We start from the raw sequence: 17,834 nt of genomic DNA on the forward strand, positions 1-17,834 counted from the left end.
CTGGGGCCCGCCTCTCCCCCACAGACCCAGCTGCCGTTCAGCACTGGCAGCAGGCCAAGGCCTGCAGGGTGCTGCGAGGATGTCATTCACCAAACCCAGGTCCTCTATTAGCTTGTCACAAACCCCTGATTTGGTGCAGCTGGGAAACCACCCCGCCTAAAAGAGGGGCTGCTTCGTCTTCATTTAGTCACTGCCAGGCAGGAAGGAGGCTATGGGCAAGAGGGGATCTAGACAAGTGGAAGGCTACCCTAAACTTCCATTCCCCCATGGGCCAAGCAAGGGGGGCCCAAATAACTACCACAGTTTCGTCCAGCCACCTTTTAGGGTCACGGGGCAGGGGTTGCCAGCCCGTCTAGCTTTCCATGGGGGAGTGTCTGTCTGGAACCTGCCTTCACATCCCAGGCCCAAGAATGGAGGCCGACAGGAAAGATGGGCAGGGGTCAGGCTGGGGAACACAAAGGCAGCAGCACCATCTTCCTCCTCACCCCTGTGGCAGGCTGGGCCTGGGACCCCGAGAATGGGCCCAGGCTGGGGGTAGGGTGCACACCTGCTCCTTCAGCTCGTTGAGCTGGGTGGTGAGGTGCGACACCAGCTTCATGGTGGAGTTGAGCTTTTCCTGAAGAATCCGGATCTCATTCTGCTCCCCCTCCCCCTCGTTGCTCACTAGGGACATGGCCCGCATCCGGGGGAACCAGTCCAGGTTCTTGTTCTGAAAAAGATCACCAAGGGGGTGAGCAGATGCAGTCCCAGGCTAGGAAGGCCTCATTTAGAAAAACAGCCATGTGAGGGGAGGCTTCTGCCACACCCTTGACTGAGTTACTCGCCAGGGATGTGTCATGGGAAAACCTGAGTTGATCCGGGTCCCTCTGGGGTGAGGGTGAGCTGGCACCAAGCCCTCTGTGGTTAAGGGCAACAGTGCTGTGACAGGCTGACTTCCATCAAGACATCAAGACGCCTGGTCGGCTGAATTTGAGGCTGGTATCAGCACCATCTGTTTACTTTCAAAACACCCCATGGGAGGCAGAAGGCAAAGCCTCGGAACCCAGCCCCTGAGACTCCTCCCTTCCTCCTTCCCTCCTCCTCCTACACCCTGCCCCCGACACACACACCCCACGCCTCAGGAAGGTACGAATCAGACACATGGCAAATTGAGAGAGAGGGAAGGCTCTGCTAGGAAGGCTGGCATTTGACAAGTGTCTGAAAGGCAGAGCCACCATTTCCCAGGATACAGGGGGAGCAGGAACGGAGAGCACCAAGCAGTTTTCTGGCTCCTTGTAGCAAGCTGTGAATTCTCACACCTACAGATGCACCTGTACTCCAAGATCAGTTCAAAGCAGACTTAAAAGACAAATAGAACTCCCTTTTAAAATTATTATTCTCTGCCTTCACTCCCTTCATTACTATAGAAATTGAACAGATTTACCGAATTCCTCTTAAGCCTGATAAAGTTTTTCCAGGCTCCTTCTTGGCCTGGCGCCATCCAGACTTCTGGGGAAGCTGTCCTCCCTCCTCCTGAGCTAGAAAAGGTTCCCTCGGCATGATCCCCATTGCAGCGGCCACATGCAGGGTCACCCAGAGGCCCAGCAACACCACACGTCCTTTCGGGCTGAGGGTTTGCCATGGGCTTTTTCCTGACACCAGGGCCCACGCAAAAGAGTGAGGAGCCCCTCAGTGGCAGTGGGCAGCTGGCAGAGCTCCCAGAGTGCGAGGGCTGGATCCAGCTGCTTTCAACACATGTCTGCAGCTGTCCACGCCCCACCCCTCAGCCTTCCAGGTCAGTGCAGACAGACATGGCCTATCCTCTCCAGGGCCCAGGAATCTACAGGGCTTTAATCCCCTGAGCAAGGCCCTCAGACCCCACACAGTCACCGCTCGCACCTTGATCATCTGGGCCACGTAGCTCTCGGGGCCTGTGTAGTCTGTCTTGTTTTTCACGCGGACCAGCACGATGAAGTACAGGTAGTTCCACATGTTGTGTTCAAACTTGATGTGTTCCTCAAATGACACTGTCTTGTTATCAAACTTGTCCCTCTCCAGACCTGAAGATGCAGAGGCTGAGGGTGAGGCCACCGGGGGGCTGCCTCCCGATGAGGTGGGGCATCTGTTCTCCTACAAAAGGGCCTGAAGGACATCTCAGTGGCCCACTCGGGGCTATTTAGGTAACTTCTAATTTAAAGCCCCAGCCACTTAGCCGTGGAGAAGCTATCCTGCCACAGATGCAGCTGAGGCTCTGGGAGCAAGTGGCAGAACTCCCCAAAGCCTGGGAGAGCAGGAGTAGCTGGATAAGGCATTTGTCCTTCATCTGAGGTGGCTGGGGACAGGGCTGGGAAAAGCACTGGACTGAGATCAGAAGGTCAAGGCCCCTGACTGGGCTTCATCTATAAACCAAGAGGGTTAAAGGAAGGATCTCTGAGGCCCTTTCCAACACCCTTCTATTATTCCAAATCCAGGCAGGGTCATGTTCTCCCCAGTCCTGGGATAAGCCAACAGAGGCATGAAGCTGTCAACCCCCAGGCAGGGTTCCCCAGAGTTGCACAGCCCAGGGACGGGCCAGGCCAAAGCTACTGCCGGCCTTGGAGGGCACCCCAGCCCCCGGGTTGCCCAGGCTGACCACCGAGCAGGACCCACGCCTCACCACAGATGAAGCACGTAGTCTTGAGAATCTCCTCCTTCTTCTGCTTCTCACTGCGCAGGTCAGCGAAGGTGTCGATGATCACTCCAAAGATCAGGTTCAGCACAATGATGATGACGATGAAGAAGAACAGGAGGTCGTAGACCACACGGGCCGGGAAGAGAGACTCCTGCAGGGGCGAGGCAGGGAGGCTGGACCCGCTGTCCCAAGGTTCACCCGGCAGGACTGAGGAGGACTCTGGCAGCAGGTCAGGGCTGTGGTGACAGGGCCCAGTCCCCAGCCAAAGGCAACGAGGGGCCGTAACGACAGCAGGGTGCACCCAGCCTGACTCCATGGAGAGAGAGTTGCACCCAGCAGCCCCGAGTTTGGATTAGGAAACAGCAGGCTCAGAATGAAGCCCTGTGGTGGGAGTTTGGCATGGGGTGCTTAAGACTAACAGGTCTAGGTGAGGGGAGGAGTCAGATGTGACCTCTGCCCTGCCCTCAACACACCTGGCCTCACACACTGTAGAAAACCTCTCTGTCTGGCCAGGGAGGCGGCTTCTCACTCCCATGCAACAGGGTGGCCCGATGTTCTGGGAATCGGGCCACAGAGCCAAGTCACAAGGCCTCCTTCTGAAGCTGACTGACTCAGCTTCCCCACCCTGCCCTCTGCTGCTTTGGGCTGGGGCTAGTGGACGCCTCTCAGAGGAGGCCAAGGCGCTGAGCAGAGCCGTCCTGCTGGCTGACTCACACCTTCCCCAGCCCTGGGGCAAAGTTTGGTTGCAAAGGTCTTTCCTCATAGGTCTGCAGTGTGCTGGTGGGGACGCCTGAGCAGACTGTGGGAAAAGGGGGTGGGAGAGATATGGAGGGCCCTTCCAGTGGTTTAGTTACACTGAAGACCTGAGAGGAGGACAAGCTGCCCTGATCGTCTGCGACCCGAGGGCAGGACTCTCTCTGGTTGCTGATCCACTGTGCATGGGGGCACACGGATTTGGGAGCCAACAGGATGGGGTGGGGGGCAGAGGTGCTTACGTCTTTGGAGGGCTTGCGGAGAATGTCACCCACGCCGCCACCGTTGCGCAGCCCATGGTTCATGACAGTGACGATGCACATCAGCAGAGTGTCACAGGCCCGCTCCGTGCTGTCCAGCTCCTCGTCCTCTGTGAGCAGAGTGTGTGCTCAGACCCCTGCTGGGCAGGCTGCCTCTGTCCCCACCCCACCTGGACCCCCACAGACCCGCTGCCCTCACCTTCCAGGACCTCAGGCACTGCGATCCCTGAGACACATTCCATCTTGTCCCCGTTGCATGTGCCCATGAATGTGGCAGCACCATGTGACATCCCCAGGGGGTTGGCTGGAGGGACAAGCACATGGTCACAAGGGGGTCCAAGGGACCACCTGTCATACTCCTGGGCCCAGCCCAGGCCCACTCCCCGGTCTGGCTACAAGTGAAGGGTCTCCATGCACTTGTCCCCACTGGGCAGCATGCTGTGGGCAGAGAGGGTCTCCATATCCCCGAGCATGGCAGGCAGGCAGCCCCTGCAAATACTGAGTTCCACACAAACGAAAAGGTTTGCAAGGAGCTCCAGCTCTTAAGCAACTGGTTCCTTAAGGAGCTGGAGACCCAAGACTCTCCCACCCTCTCAGTCTGTCCCAGGAAGGAGGGAGGCAGATTGGTGTGGACCAGCCCTCCTCCCTCCCCCTACAACCCAAGAGGAGAAACTGAGGCAGAAGCCTAGTGGGACAAGCTCTACCAGGTCCTGGTCCTGACACCAGTCACTTGTGCCAGCCAGATCCCCTCTGACCCCCACACACCCAACCCAGGACACAAAACCTCTAAGACCTTTGGAGTGGTTGCCAGACAGCCGGTCAACCTCAAGGATGAAGTCGTCTTTCAGGAAGAGGAAGCCGACAATGGAGAAGAGGTAGACCAGGATGAGGGCCAGCAGGGCGGTCAGCAGGATGGAGCGGCCGTTACGGGTCACACTTTTGATGACATTGAACAGTGTCTCCTCCCGGTAGATGAGGTCAAAAAGCTGCAGGGCAGGGATGGGGCCTTGAGGGGCTGGGTGGGCCAATCTCTCTGGACCTGTTCAGGGCTGCCCGGAATCCCAGTGGTTTGCCCCAGGTTCCTCCAATGGGGTCTGCACCTGGGCAGGCATAACCAAGCTGGGGTGGGGGGGCCTGTCAGCAGAGGCTTCCCAGAGGAACACGGAGTTCCAAGGCCACCAAAAGGAACCGGCTTAGGGGAGTGTGTAAGAGATGGAACAGGAGGGCAAATATCAGCCACAGAGGGCAAAGGAGGGCCAACCTTTGTAGTGTGCTTACTAAACGTCAGGAAATGTTCTAACTGCTTTTTGTGCATTAGCTCCTTTAATCTTCACAGTTATTCTGGCTAGGTGCTGGTATTATTCCCATTTTAGAGAAAGGGAAAAGAAGGCACAGAACAGTTAAGAAATTTGCCTAAAGTTCCACAGCTAGTAGTGGCCAAGCCAGGATTCAAACCCAGGGAGTCTGGCTCCAGAGTCCAGGCTTGAACCACTGCTGTGCTGAAGGGAAGAGTGTGATGGAGGACTGAGTGGCTGTCAGGGCCCTGATGGCCAGGCTAGGTCAGGTGGAAGATGGAAGACTGAAAATTCAGTCCTTGCAGCCCAGCAGCAAGAGGACTCGACAGATAGGCTGGTGTTGGGGAACTGCCAGCAACTCCCCAGCAGCTCCAGCCACCCATGCCGCCCTGCCCAGCCCTCCCCACCCAGCAGGCCTCACCAGAATGCTGTAGAAGAGCTCATGGGCGAAGAGGCCCAGGACACTGGTGAGGATGTAGCCCACGTGGTAGAGGAATTCCACATCCATGACCATGGCCTTGTAGCCACGGATGAAGGTGCCACGGTTGCCCACGAAGCTCACCACGAACACAATCTTGTTGGTCAGCTGGGGGCAAAGGCAGGGAATAGGGGATTGGCAGAGTGAAACTGAGCCAGTCCAGCATAGCCTAGCAGGGACGGGATAAATGAAAATGCTTCCAGAAATACATGTGGGCTGCTGGGACCCAGAATAGAGAAGCCTGCTGGGTCCCCCAACTCCAGAAAAAAATGAAAGTACAGGCAAAGGATGCTGAGGATCTAAAGGACAGCCCTGGCCTTTATGGTGCCTTTGGGTAAGTTAGGAAGGGCACCCCTTGCTCAAGGCACTTTATTTCTGTGAGGAAACTGTCATAATATACAAATCTTTGATGTCTACAATGCAAATAGTGCTCTTGAGCAGTGCACAACCTGCACGAGTGTACACAGCAGCCCTGAAGCTGGTGCTCCAAAGTGACTCCTGTGTACACAGTGTACACAGCTGGGGAGCTGCCAAGGGTCGGGGAGGAGGCTCAGCATGGTCCCAACTACTGCTTGATACTGAACTTGGGATCCTGATGCAGAGGGGGTGGAGGGCAGAGCAGTGGTTGCTGGGCCGCGGCAGGCCAGCTTCAGGTCCAACTGCATTATGAGCAAGGGGGTGGTTTGGGGACAGGGGCTCCCCTCTGGCACTCACATTGAGGGTGCCGAGGATGTTGAGCGTGGGCCCAATGCCCAGGTAGAAGATGGAACGCAGGATGAGCGCCACGATGAGGGGGCGGACGCTGTAGCGCTTGGTGAACAGGGCCGCGATGGAGAAGCAGATGAGGATCCAGAACAGCAGCGAGATGAGCGGGGAGCCCAACACTCCTGGGGACCAGGGGGGCAGGGGGTGAGTGGGGCTCACTCAAGCCCACCTCAGCCCCACTGCGAGCCTCAGACACCCCAAGAAGCCACCCCTTTCTGGGGTCCTTCCCTATTAAGTCATGGTTGACTGGTTTTAGCCTCCCCCATCACACCTGTACCTCCAGGCCTAACTGGGAAGGCCTTATCCAGCTGCAGCTACTGAAATGTCTGTTCACATCATCCACATCTTGTTTCTGGCTTATGGACCCCTGTGTGTGTGTGTGTGTGTGTGTGTGTGTGTTGCATGCATGTGTGAGGACTCCCCAGTCTTGACCAGAAGTCAAGGACCCCATCTGTCCCATTGGGCAACACCTGTGTCTCCTCTATAAGACCCTCCCAGAGGGCAGTGTGGGGTCCTTCTCCCCACTCTGTATCTGGCCCCCTGAGAGCCCAGCTGTCCCCAAGGCTCTGCCATCCCAGGGGGAGAGAGTGCGGTGGGCTCCAGGCCAGGCCCCTGCCTGCCAGCCCATGTCCTCACCTGTGGACGCACCCTCCACGTAAGGGTAGAAGAAGGCAATAATGATGTTGATAAAAACTGCTAGGTTGAAGGAGATGCTGCCCCACAGGGTCATGCGGCGGGAGAACCAGTAGATCAGCGGCATGCCTTGGGGGGTGAGGGGGTGAGCTGGTGTAAGGGGGGCCTGATGCCCACCCTCTGCCACCCCACCTGGGGCCCTACCTCTGGAGGAAAATATCATGGAAGAGCCTCTCCTTGGGGGTGGTAATGGGCATAGGGCCAGGAGGGTGGGCTCGCAGGCACCCACCAGCAGGTGAGAGAGGCACCAGGGGGCATCAGGGAGTAATCCTGCAGGCCCTGCCCGGCCCTCCCGCCCCACCAGGTCCTCACTGCGGAGCTTCCGCTGCCACTCCATCTCGTTGTGCAGGAAGGAGGACTGGTCGAAGAAGTCGCTCACTTTGCTGCCCTGCTCGTCCTGCTCCGTGGTGGTGAAGAGCCGGTGCTTGGTCTCTTCCGTCAGGAACTGACAGATGCCGGGCACGGGGAAGACAATCTGCTCCATGCTGCGGTCCTGCCGTACGATCTGGGCACACACAGGTGCACATCAGCCGGTGCCACTGCCCCCCCACCGCCGGGCTCTGCCCGCGCCCACCGCCCCCACAGCCCCCAGGCCCCACCTCGATCTGGGAGGTGTGATTCTCGTAGTAGGCCAGGGGGTCCTCCTCCTCCTCCTGCGCTGGCACGGACGACTTGAGCATCTGAGACAGCTGCTTGTTGTTGAGGCTGAGCTGGAGGTGGGGGGGGCACCGGGGTCAGGCCCACAGCCCCCCAACAGCCCGGCCTAGCTTCCGACCCCCACTCAGGACCGGCCCTGCCAGGCCTGAGTCCACCCTGAGCCCAGCTCTGAACTACCCCCCAGGGTCCCCAGCCAGCCTAGGCCAAGTACAGTCCAGCCAGGACCCCAGTCCCTAGGGTCTGGTGCCAAAGGGAGGGGAGGGGGAGCGCCCCATCCGGAGCTTGCCACAGTGCAGTCCGCCCCCTACTCAGCCCTGCCCGGGTAAGTCAGCCCTACTTCCAGACCCGTCCCAGGACGACTCCCATTACCAAGTCCGGGTTTCCTGAGCCCCGCCCCTAAATTCTAGCCCAGCCACGCCCCCAGCCTCACTCACTTCCAGGCCACGCCCCCGGACCGCAGCTCCTCCCTGCTCCTAGCGCCGCCCCAGCCTCATTACAGATTCTCCTGAGCCCTGAGCTCTCAGCCCCGCCCTCAATTCCCACCCCCATCACCCCCCAGCCCCCCACCCCTGGCCCCTAGACCTAAGCCCCACCCCCATCCCTGCCTTGCCCCGGGGCACCCACCATGGAAGAGATACCCTCGGCCTCTTCCTCTTGGATGCGCTTCACCGGCTTCAGCAGATGCTGTAGCTGTTTGTTGTGCCTGGAGAGCTGAGCGAGAGGACGGCGCAGAGTTACCGAGGAGGGTTGCTGGGGGCGCACAACCTGGGTCTGGGGGGCCACGGGGGGCTGGTACCTGCAGCGCCAGGATGTAGATGTTGTGGCCCACTTCGCGTGGGCTCACCTCCGAGTTCTCACACTCCTCCTCCTGCAGGTAGGCCTTCTTGATAACGTCCACCTGGAGAGGCAGCGCCTGCTCAAACCTCCCTGGGATAGGAGAGGGCCAGGGCCCTAATCCCTGCCCGGTGCCACCCCGTGCAGTCCCACCCGCTAGCCCTCACCAGCTCCTGGGGCCGCAGGCTGATGAGGATGCGCTCAGCGTTCTCACTGTCATGCCGGCTCTCCATCAGGGCTAGGAGCAGCTTGGAGGCATTGTCCTGGGGTGCAGGAGAGGCCACAGTCTGAGGTCCCACAACCCCCTCCTCAGACTCCCCTAACAGCCCCTCCTGGCCCCCAAGGTGGCTCCCACCCCAAGGGTTAGTTGAGAAGTGGACTGCACATCCAGCCCTGTACCTGTCTCCCACCCACCCCGGTGGCACACACAGCCCACAACTCAGACGACAGAAACATAGCTCAGAGGCCCTCAGATAACCCCAGAACACGCCCACTAGAGTAAGTGTACATCCAGCATGTTCACTTATTCACGTGTACATGTAAATATGCATGTTACACACATGCAGCCTGCACACATCACATGGGTACATGCACACACATGATGCCCACATCCGCACACCCATCAATTCTATACAACTTGTACGCGCTCACACAACACTGACCTCATACTTCACATACCTGAATGCACGCTTGACACACACATCCCATGCATATATGCATACCCATCATGTACACAACACGTGTCCACCCGCAGGACCTGCCCACCGGGCCCCACCTTGAGTTGCAGAACCAGGTCCATGCGGTACTTGCACAGGGGACTAATATCATTGAGAATCAGTGCAGTGATGATGTCTATGCCATTGGACTCGTGCGTCACGATGCAGGTCTGGCAGGAGATGGGGGTGGGACGTGGGGCCTCAGGCTCTGCCCCCCTCAGCCCCAGCCAGCTCCATCCACCCACCCCTCCACCCACCCCTCCACCCTGCTGTCCCGCTGCCGCCCACCACCCCTGCAGCAGCTCACCTGGTTCTCGTGGCAGGGGCCCTGGCAGTACTCGGTGAGGGTCTCCAGGGTCTGGGTGACGAGGCCCACGTTGTCCTCGTTGATGTAGAGCCCCAGCAACCCCAGGCCCCCCGTGGTGCTGCCGCACATGATGTCCAGGAACTGCAGCGTCTCACACACCAAGTTGTAGTTGGTCTTGTTGTTCTGGCAGCGCAGGAAGTTCTGTGGAGCACAGGGCGGGTGGGCACGGGGAAGGGCCACCGGGGGACCATGATCCTGCGGGGGCTGGTTGGAGGCAGGGGTGGGGGAGTCTGCCTGCTGTCCGCCGGTGGGAAGGGGAGGGCGTGGGCGAGGCACCCACCTGCAGGTCCCGGTTGTGGTTCTCGCAGAGCAGCTGCAGGAAGCGCAGGATGGGCTGCATGATGAGCACGGATGTGCCCATCTCGTTGCTCTGCCCACGCTCACCCACCTCGTGCCCCCGCCGCAGGCTGGGGCCCTGAGAATAGCGGGACGAAGAGCCAGGCATCGAAAAGGAGGCCATGCGATCTGTGGGCAAGGCCGGGTGAGGCTGGGGCTGCTGGGGGCAACCAGACACTCACCGCCCGTTCCCACCCTGAGCCCCGGCACCAGCTTCCTAACCAGACCCCATGTCTGCCCCGGTCCCCACATCTGCTCCCCACGCAGCAGCTACAGGGATTCCTCCGACACCTACATTGCATCCCTCCTCCACTCAAACGCCTGTAGTAGCTCCCATCTCACCCTGTGCCCAAGGCCTCAGCCCTGCTCCATGACCTACCCTCACACTGCACCCTCTGACCCCCACCCATCACCCCTGCCCTGACCTTTGGTGGAGGGGTCTGCCGGCTCGCGGTCCTCCCGGGGCTGGTTGCCCAGGTCACTCATGTTGACAGTCACTGTAGACTTGGTCTCCTGCTGGGCCCGCTTCATGCGGTCGTGCAGCACCTTGAAGAAGCGTTCTGACTTCTTGTCGCTGGTCATCAGATTATAGAAGGATTTCTGGGGGTGGATGGTGGGGGGACAGCCTTTAGCGCTAGGCCTGGCTCTCAGCAGCTGTAGGTGAGGCCTTGGAGGGCTCCACCCTGTGCTGCAGGGACAAGGACAGGGACAAGACTGTCCCAGACACACCCAAACCAGACTGAGGCCGGGAGGGTTAGAGGCACCCCTGTGCATGACGTGGAGGTGGAGGGGTGGGTCGAGAGGGAGTAGGAAGGGCTGTCGCCGTGATGCTGGAGGATTGCACTGGCCTAGCCAGCCCCTGCAGGGGGTTAGGCAGCAATGGGGACCCCTCTGAAAGCCCACATCACATCCCTCCTCTGCTCAAACACCTGCAGGGGCTCCCATCTCACCCCCAGGAAAGCCACAGCCTCACAGCACCCACCCGGCCCCAGAGCAGCCTGCTCCCTCCCTGACCCCATGTCCTACCACGGCCCCTTATTCACCCCACTCCCACCACCTCCCCCTTCCTGGCCTCTGCACTGGCTGCCTCCTCTGCCGTGGACACTCTTCCCGACGTGTCCACACAGCTCACTTTCTCCAGGTCTTCATTCAAAAGATCCCTTCTCAGGGGTTCCCCTGATCATTTAAAGTAGTCCTGCCTCCAGCATGCCATAAGTCATGTCTGGTCATACTTGACATGCTCCCTATATTATATATGGATTATATTTAATGACTGTCACCCCCACTGAGATATAAGTACCAAGGGGACACAGATCTTTGTCTTTTGTTCACTGCAGAATCCCCAGTGCCTAGAACAGTGCCAGGCACATAGACAGCATGCAGTGTGGATTTACTGAATGAATGAATGAATGAATGAGATAAAGCAATCAGAGAGGGCTCACAGGAAGGGGAAGGCCTTGAGTTGGGCACCAAAGGCCGAGGAGGATGTGGAAGAGGAAGGAAGGAGGCCTGAGACAGGCTGAGGAGAAGGGTGGAGACGGTGAGGGGGCTGCACAACGTGGGGCATCAATGGGTAGCCAGGATGTGTGCCAGCCACCAGCACTCAGCCCCCCACCCGCCCTGCCCTGGCACCCACCTGGATCTCGGTGTTGCCACCATCCAGGAGGCGGATGGCCAGGCCGATGCTCTCCTGGAAGATCTTCTCGTTCTTGGTGCTGGTGATGAGATCACACACCAGCTTGGTGGCCCCCTCCTTGTCCAGCCGGCACTGGGTAGCCGTGATTGCTGACCAGTCCTGGTCCGGGCCTGGAAAGGAAGCGCTTGCTTATGGGGGTGGGGTGGGGGTGGGGGGCTGGGAAGGGTGCAGCGCCTGGGCAAAGAGGCCACCCAGAGGCTTGGCAGGGGGAGGGCAGCACTGACCGGCACCCGTGGGGTCTGGGAGGTCCCCCCGCGAGCCGGACTTGCGGTTCTGGAGGTAGTTTTGTAGCAGCATCTTGCGCAGCTGGTTGCCCTGGGGGAGGATGGGAGTGAGGCCCCGCGGTGGACGTGAGGCAGCAGCCATTGGTCGGCTGCACGGACACATTCCAACACTGAACACCTGTCCCGTCAGTCCCGTCCTGCACCCCCGGACCCTGCCGCTCCAGCCCTCCCACTGCTTGCCCGCCTGGGCACTCACCCGGTCCCCGGACTTGGTCTTCTTGAGCAGCATTTGCTGCAGGGTCCGCAGCACCTTGATGCACAGCTTCTCCTCTGACTCCATGAGGTCCTTGGTGTGCTGGATCAGCCTGGGTCGGGCAGGGAAGTGGGGCCACACTCAGGGCAGCCCCATGCTGCCCCCTCCAGCCGCTTCTCTCCCCTCCCCCCAGCCCTTGCTGTCATCCTTCCCGGGGCAGAAACATCCCCGGGCCAGCTGAGCTATGGGCCCATCTCCCCTACCTGACCCTTCCTCATTCCCACTCCTACGTCCCGCCTTGCCCCCCACACCACCCCCGTGCCCGTCTGGTCCCATGGCCGCCCACGCCAGGTGGACACCGCACTCACTTGGACAGGAAGCCCCCGCTCTCGCAGCGCTGGTAGGCCTCACTGCCCTCCAGGAAGAGCAGCTCGGGCCAGTGCAGGACGTCCACCAGCACCGACAGCTCAGCCTGCACCAGGGGCTGCAGCCGCTCCTCCAGGGCCGTGATGATGTCCTGGGGTGGGCAGGGCAGGGTCACCATGGGGTGAGGGGCAGGCCACCCAGACTTGGCTGCTGTTTTCCCTCCAAGCACCCAACAGCCCCATGGAGCGCCTAGAGCCTTGTCTGGGGAGGGGGCAGAGCTGAGGCTGGGGGCTGGGGGCAGGGGGCCTGGCATGCTGTCTGAGGCTCCCTAGACCCCTGAACACAGCAGGATGTCTGTCAGCTCAGAGCCCCAGGCTGGGGGCCGCAAGCCCTGCCTTTTCTCTGAGCTCCTCTAGCTATCTGTGGGACTTTGGGCAAAGCCCTTGCTCTCCTGACCATGGCCTCCTGCCATGTGTGAACAGTAGCCCCACCACAGCCCCTCCACAGCCAACAGCACAGTGGACAGCAATGAGTTACATCAACTGGAGGGTGCGGTCGGGAGCGAGGAGTGGCCCAGACCCCTCCATGAGCCCCAGTCCTACTAGCAGGGCCCTGGGTTCCCTGCCCCAGGAAGAGGGGATGAGCTGACCAGCCCCTTCCTGAGAAGGTGTGGGCAGTTCACGGAGGGGCACCCCCAGAGAACCCGCCCTTCCAGAGTGGGAGAACGGCTGAGTCCACCGAGAGGCTCCCATGGTGGGATGCCAGGCAGCACAGCCAGCAGGGAGGCAGGAGGCAGGCCGCGGTCCCCCCACCTGCAGCTTCTCAATGATGTTCTTGTAGTCCCACTGGTTGGCCGTGGGGGTGACGCGGGGGAAGGTCCGCGTGGTGGCCTTGTAGCTGGAAGCGCTCCGCTGGACAGCGGCCGCAGAGCTGGCCCCGCTGCTGAGCAGCGAGCTGACGTGGGCGTCCAGGTCCATGGGCAGCAGGATGGCCCGGCCCTTGGCTGGTGGGGAGAGGGGTGGGGGTGCTGGAAGGCTGACCGCAGGGTGGGGGGCTCATCCCACCACAGGGGCCCATTCAGGGCTGTGGGACTGGGCGGGCAGGGTCAACTAGACCTAGAGTCCAGGGTTCCAGGACCCCTACCCTGGTCCTCACTTGAGGGGCTGAGGAGGGGCCCATTCCCCCTTTTTGGGTAAAAAAGAGGTAGCTTCTGCCTCTTGGTTCTGGCTCTATCCTGATCCCTGCCGTCCCTCTCCCACCTTCCCTCTCCCCATCCTCAACTCTCCCTAACAATCCACAGGCCTCCCACCTGCCTGAAACCATGTGCAAGCACAAAACAACTCTGGTTGGAGAATGCCACCAGCTTTCCCTTCTGGAAAACTGACTCGGAGGAGAAAACTGCTTCTCTCAATGACAGTTAGACACAAAGAAGGACTTACTGAGAACCACCTGGAAGCAGGTGTGGGGTGAGCCTGGGGGAGGGGTCTCTATTTGGCAGGCAGGCATCCCTGTGGCGCAGGGAGGGGAGGGGGGAGGTTGGGGGCAGGCCACACCCCTGGCGCACTCACCCACCATGGCGAGGGTGCGGATACAGGCCTCCACAGAACCTCGGTGCTGCTGCTGCAGCCACGGACACTCAAGCAGCCGCGTGGTGGACTGCAGCAGCTGGACCACAATCGTGTGGTGTGTCTGGAAGAGGCCACACAACCCACTGCTGCAGCCCAGCCCACCCCTCCCCTGGCAGCCCCAGGCAGCTGAGTATGGGTGTGGGTGGAGGGACAGGGCCTTTGCCAGCCACCACGTGCCTTTGGGTCAGTTGGAAAAAGTCGGCCCCTTTCCTCTCAGCAGTGCACAGCCTGCCCAGCTGTACACGGCAGCCCTGGGAGTGACCCCCACACACCCAAGGTCCAGGCTTGAGCTCACAGCCCTGATGCTGACCCTTTCTTTCCTTTAAAAAATTTTTAAATAAATTAATGTTGTAAATAGGTAATGTATTTACATGGTTCAAAAAGCACAAGGTATTCTTTAAGAGGCTTCGCTCCCACCTTGTCCCCATCATCCCCATTCCCCCACACCCCGCCCAGGGGCTAATGAGCAGTAGGGAAAGCTGATACAAATTACCCAAGACCCTTAGTCCCAGAGGGTTCCAGCGGGGAGGGGCAAACACGTGTGTTAAGAGGGGTGTGGTGGGACCTCACATGTTTTTACCACTCTCAGATGCACTACCCCCACCCCACCCCAGCGCCAACCCCCAGAGGGAGACCTTGTTTTGGTTCCTTGTTTTGTATGTTTTTGGTGTTGTTTTATGATTTAGGCAGTATAGGAGGTCCTTTCTCAAGGAAACCAGCCTCCATTTCATTCAAAGGCTTTGGGTTTGTGCAGTGACTCAGGTCTGGGAATCTGGGAATTGATTTAGAGGCCGTGAATCTCTCAGGGATTCAAGTCAGACATCTGTTCACTAGACCCAGAGCTTTTCCTCTAACATGGATGGAAGGAAGCCTATGATCAACTAGCCAACGCCACAGATCCTTGCAAGTCAGACCGTTCTGATGACTGCTTTGGTTCTGCTGCCCATTGCGGTAACGACATCCACTTTGTCTTTGGCAATTTAGTGCTGCCACTTGTCTCCTGCCACTTCAAGATCCATCATACCCACTGAATTTAGGAATTCCTATTTAATGGCACAGTTCCCACTATAATTCTTGATGAACACAAACTGTGAGGCAATAAATATTTGTTGTTTTAAGCTGCTAAATTGGGGGGGGGGTATTTGTTACCCAGCATTGATAACTAATACACTTGTCTATCCTTCTGCCGTTACTTTATGCAATTCAAGCAAATGTGAATATACATTCTGATCTTCCCCCTTCCCTGCACAAAAGCTAGCTGAGCTAGCCAGTGCCGGGGCAAGAAGAGCTCACCTGCAGGGAGGTGCTATTCTCTGAAAACGGGGAGCTGAAGAAAGCACTGACAGTATCCAGCACAACGGTCAGCACATACTTCTCCAGCGTGGGGTCAGCCAGGCGCTTCTCACGCTTACTGCAGACCTGGGGCAGGGAGAGGGATGCCTGGGTGAGCCGACACCTGGGTCCCCTCCGCTACCCCCCCATCCAGGCCCCAGCCCCCCACAGTCCCACCTCCTGGCCATGCCCCGACGGGGACTGACCTGAGCCATGTCCAGGGTGAAGTTCTCAAAGAGTGTCCAGATGTGGTTGCTGGTGTAGATCTCCTTCATCTCCACCTCCGTGTCCACATAGCAGTGGTTCACAAAGTTCACGTAGGCCATCTTCACCTGGGCAGCCAGGGTGGGAGGCCAGGCCACGAGTGAGGTCACGCTCTCCGGTTCTTCCTCTCCTCACCTCACTGATGCCCCCCGTCCCAGGCCTCCCCCTTGTTCCTCTGCCCCACGTCCCCACCACCCTCACCCGACACCCCCAAGTCCTGTCCATTTCTCCAGCTTTCTTTATCTCCCTCTTCCTGTCCCAATTCGGCAGGACTGACCGACTGCCTCGGTGGCTCTCCCGCCCTCTCTTCCCCCTGGTGGCCTCCTCCCTGCCCTGCAGCACCTACCCGAGCCCCCCGTGGACACCTACGGGCACACACACGCAGGCCCACCTCAGTGATGCAGTCCTCGTGCGTCACCACAGACACCACGTCCTCCAGGGGCAGCAGGGAGGTGCACTTGATCTCAGTGTAGACGTTCTTGCCCTCAGCGCAGGCTGCCAGCAGGTCCACCAGGGAGATGTGGTACATGAGGGGGCTGTGGTCCTCCACGCCATCGCGGGCAGCCTTCATCATGTCCAGCAGGTGGGCCAGCGAGGCCTTGTCATTGTAGAACACAACCACGTCGTCACCTGCATTGGTTAGCTGCAGGGCAGGGAGCACACGTGAGGGCCCCGAGACTGCCAGGCCTGGGCCTCAGCCTTCTCCTGTGCTTACCAGGGTGGGGCTGGGACTCTGAGCCCAGCCCTTGCCTGACGCTCAGGAAAGTCTTCCCCTGCTTGAATTTTTGGGGTTCCCTGGCCCTCAGGGCCCCATGCTCATATCTCAGGTCCTCTGCCATGGGGGATACTGACCCTTTGACCCAGAAAGTCCTACCTTCTCCCCTACTGAGAGAAGTCCCACCCAGGCCATCTCAGAGGGGGCCTCCTCCAGGAAGCCCTTTCTAATCCTACCCCTGCCCAGCTCACCCCCTCCCTCCCCTTGCTCCTATAGCAGGTAACTCAAACCTCCACAGAGCACACACTGTGATTATGTTATTCACAGCAATTTAATAATATCAATTAATTAATAATTAGCACTGCTCAACACTTCCAGGACATTGTGTCTCATTCATGATGTACCTAATCTCCCTTTAGCGCTTGCTCCTTTCTCCTCTACACTGTGAGATGTTCATGGGTAGAGACATGTCTGTTCCAGACTTAAACTCAGACTTTATCCTTCCTGCCTTCAGGTGACAAATGTTTACTGACTACTTCCTATGTGCCCGATGCTGGGGCTCCAGCAATGGGCCCTTTTGGGGCCACGCAACTGATTCCCCAGGTATAATAGTCCTTGGCACATTGTAGATGCTTCATAATTTTTAAATAAATGATGATGAGCGAAAAATGAAGGAATGAGTGCTGGCACCCCACCTCAGGTCTACTGGGTCCCTGTTTGAGTTCTATTAGGTCCACAGCCCAAGTTCTACTACTAGGTCTGTAGCCTTATTTCTCCCTCTGTCATCTCCAACTTGCCACTCCCCCCAGGACCCACCCGGTGAGTTCTTCCTCTTGGGTCCTGCTGTCTGAGCCTCTAACTCTGGGGCCCTCTGTCCAGGTTCCCCGTGGGCCCCTGGGCCCTGCCCTCACCTCAGTCATGATCATGTCCTGGCACTTCTTGACGTACTTGCCCTCGGCCTTGATGACGGTGTGCAGGAAGTCCAGGTACTGCACGTGGCGCCCATGGGTGGCCAGCAGATGCACAAAGTGCTGCAACACGGGCTCGCCGATCTCAGAACACAGCTGATAGTTGTTCAAGAAGATGTGCTGCATGGTCTCTGCCTCCAGGAGCTGCAGGTTGGGGGAGCATCAGTTTTGGGTCCAGGCCCTGCCCCCAGCCCACCCAGGTGACCCCACCCCTCCGCCCTCACCCCCGGCGTGAGGAAGAGGTGCAGGTGCTTGTGCAGCAGGGCCTGGTTGCCGGGGTTCCCTGCACAGAACTTCTGCAGGAACTGGTGCGTGTAGCGCAGGATCTCCATCATCTTGGCATCACCCTGGGCAGAGAGGAAGGGAGAGGTCATGGGGCCCAACAACAGGGAAGAGGGCAAAGCCAGGAGAGATCTGGGGGTGGGTCAGGGTTTGGGGTTAGGGACCATGAAGAGGCCGGGTTTAAGGTGAAGGCTGGGCCTCCAGGTTAGGCTGCAGACCTGTGTGAAGGGTTATAGTTCGGAGGCTGAGACAAAGATCATAGGTCTGAGAAGGCCAGGATGGGGAAGAAAGGGTAAGGGGTC

The 17,834-nt window shown here is 59.0% G+C and overlaps 1 protein-coding gene across 2 annotated transcripts in view; it reads right to left on the reverse strand.

Moving 5' to 3' along the window:
- ITPR3 (inositol 1,4,5-trisphosphate receptor type 3) overlaps positions 1-17,834 on the reverse strand; it is a 76,963-nt gene that overhangs the window by 965 nt on the left and 58,164 nt on the right. Inside the window, exons 29-57 of one of the 2 annotated variants that reach the window (XM_037842438.1) lie at positions 17,475-17,597; positions 17,194-17,394; positions 15,959-16,210; positions 15,510-15,635; positions 15,265-15,390; positions 13,912-14,032; positions 13,156-13,346; positions 12,346-12,494; positions 11,981-12,089; positions 11,725-11,815; positions 11,441-11,610; positions 10,230-10,404; positions 9,749-9,933; positions 9,409-9,609; positions 9,161-9,271; positions 8,553-8,648; positions 8,348-8,449; positions 8,176-8,262; positions 7,494-7,604; positions 7,207-7,399; positions 6,838-6,963; positions 6,151-6,323; positions 5,380-5,544; positions 4,457-4,649; positions 3,863-3,967; positions 3,646-3,773; positions 2,636-2,801; positions 1,879-2,039; positions 548-709 (exon numbers count right to left, since the gene is read on the reverse strand). In XM_037842438.1, the coding sequence (XP_037698366.1) occupies positions 548-709; positions 1,879-2,039; positions 2,636-2,801; positions 3,646-3,773; positions 3,863-3,967; positions 4,457-4,649; positions 5,380-5,544; positions 6,151-6,323; positions 6,838-6,963; positions 7,207-7,399; positions 7,494-7,604; positions 8,176-8,262; positions 8,348-8,449; positions 8,553-8,648; positions 9,161-9,271; positions 9,409-9,609; positions 9,749-9,933; positions 10,230-10,404; positions 11,441-11,610; positions 11,725-11,815; positions 11,981-12,089; positions 12,346-12,494; positions 13,156-13,346; positions 13,912-14,032; positions 15,265-15,390; positions 15,510-15,635; positions 15,959-16,210; positions 17,194-17,394; positions 17,475-17,597 (4,299 nt within the window). Of the gene's footprint in view, positions 1-547; positions 710-1,878; positions 2,040-2,635; positions 2,802-3,645; positions 3,774-3,862; positions 3,968-4,456; positions 4,650-5,379; positions 5,545-6,150; positions 6,324-6,837; positions 6,964-7,206; positions 7,400-7,493; positions 7,605-8,175; positions 8,263-8,347; positions 8,450-8,552; positions 8,649-9,160; positions 9,272-9,408; positions 9,610-9,748; positions 9,934-10,229; positions 10,405-11,440; positions 11,611-11,724; positions 11,816-11,980; positions 12,090-12,345; positions 12,495-13,155; positions 13,347-13,911; positions 14,033-15,264; positions 15,391-15,509; positions 15,636-15,958; positions 16,211-17,193; positions 17,395-17,474; positions 17,598-17,834 lie in introns of those variants that run through there. The other variant, XR_005217804.1, reaches the window with a different exon arrangement.

The sequence above is a fragment of the Choloepus didactylus genome, chromosome 7 (genome assembly GCF_015220235.1).
Source record: "Choloepus didactylus isolate mChoDid1 chromosome 7, mChoDid1.pri, whole genome shotgun sequence".
NCBI classification, from domain to species: domain Eukaryota; kingdom Metazoa; phylum Chordata; class Mammalia; order Pilosa; family Megalonychidae; genus Choloepus; species Choloepus didactylus.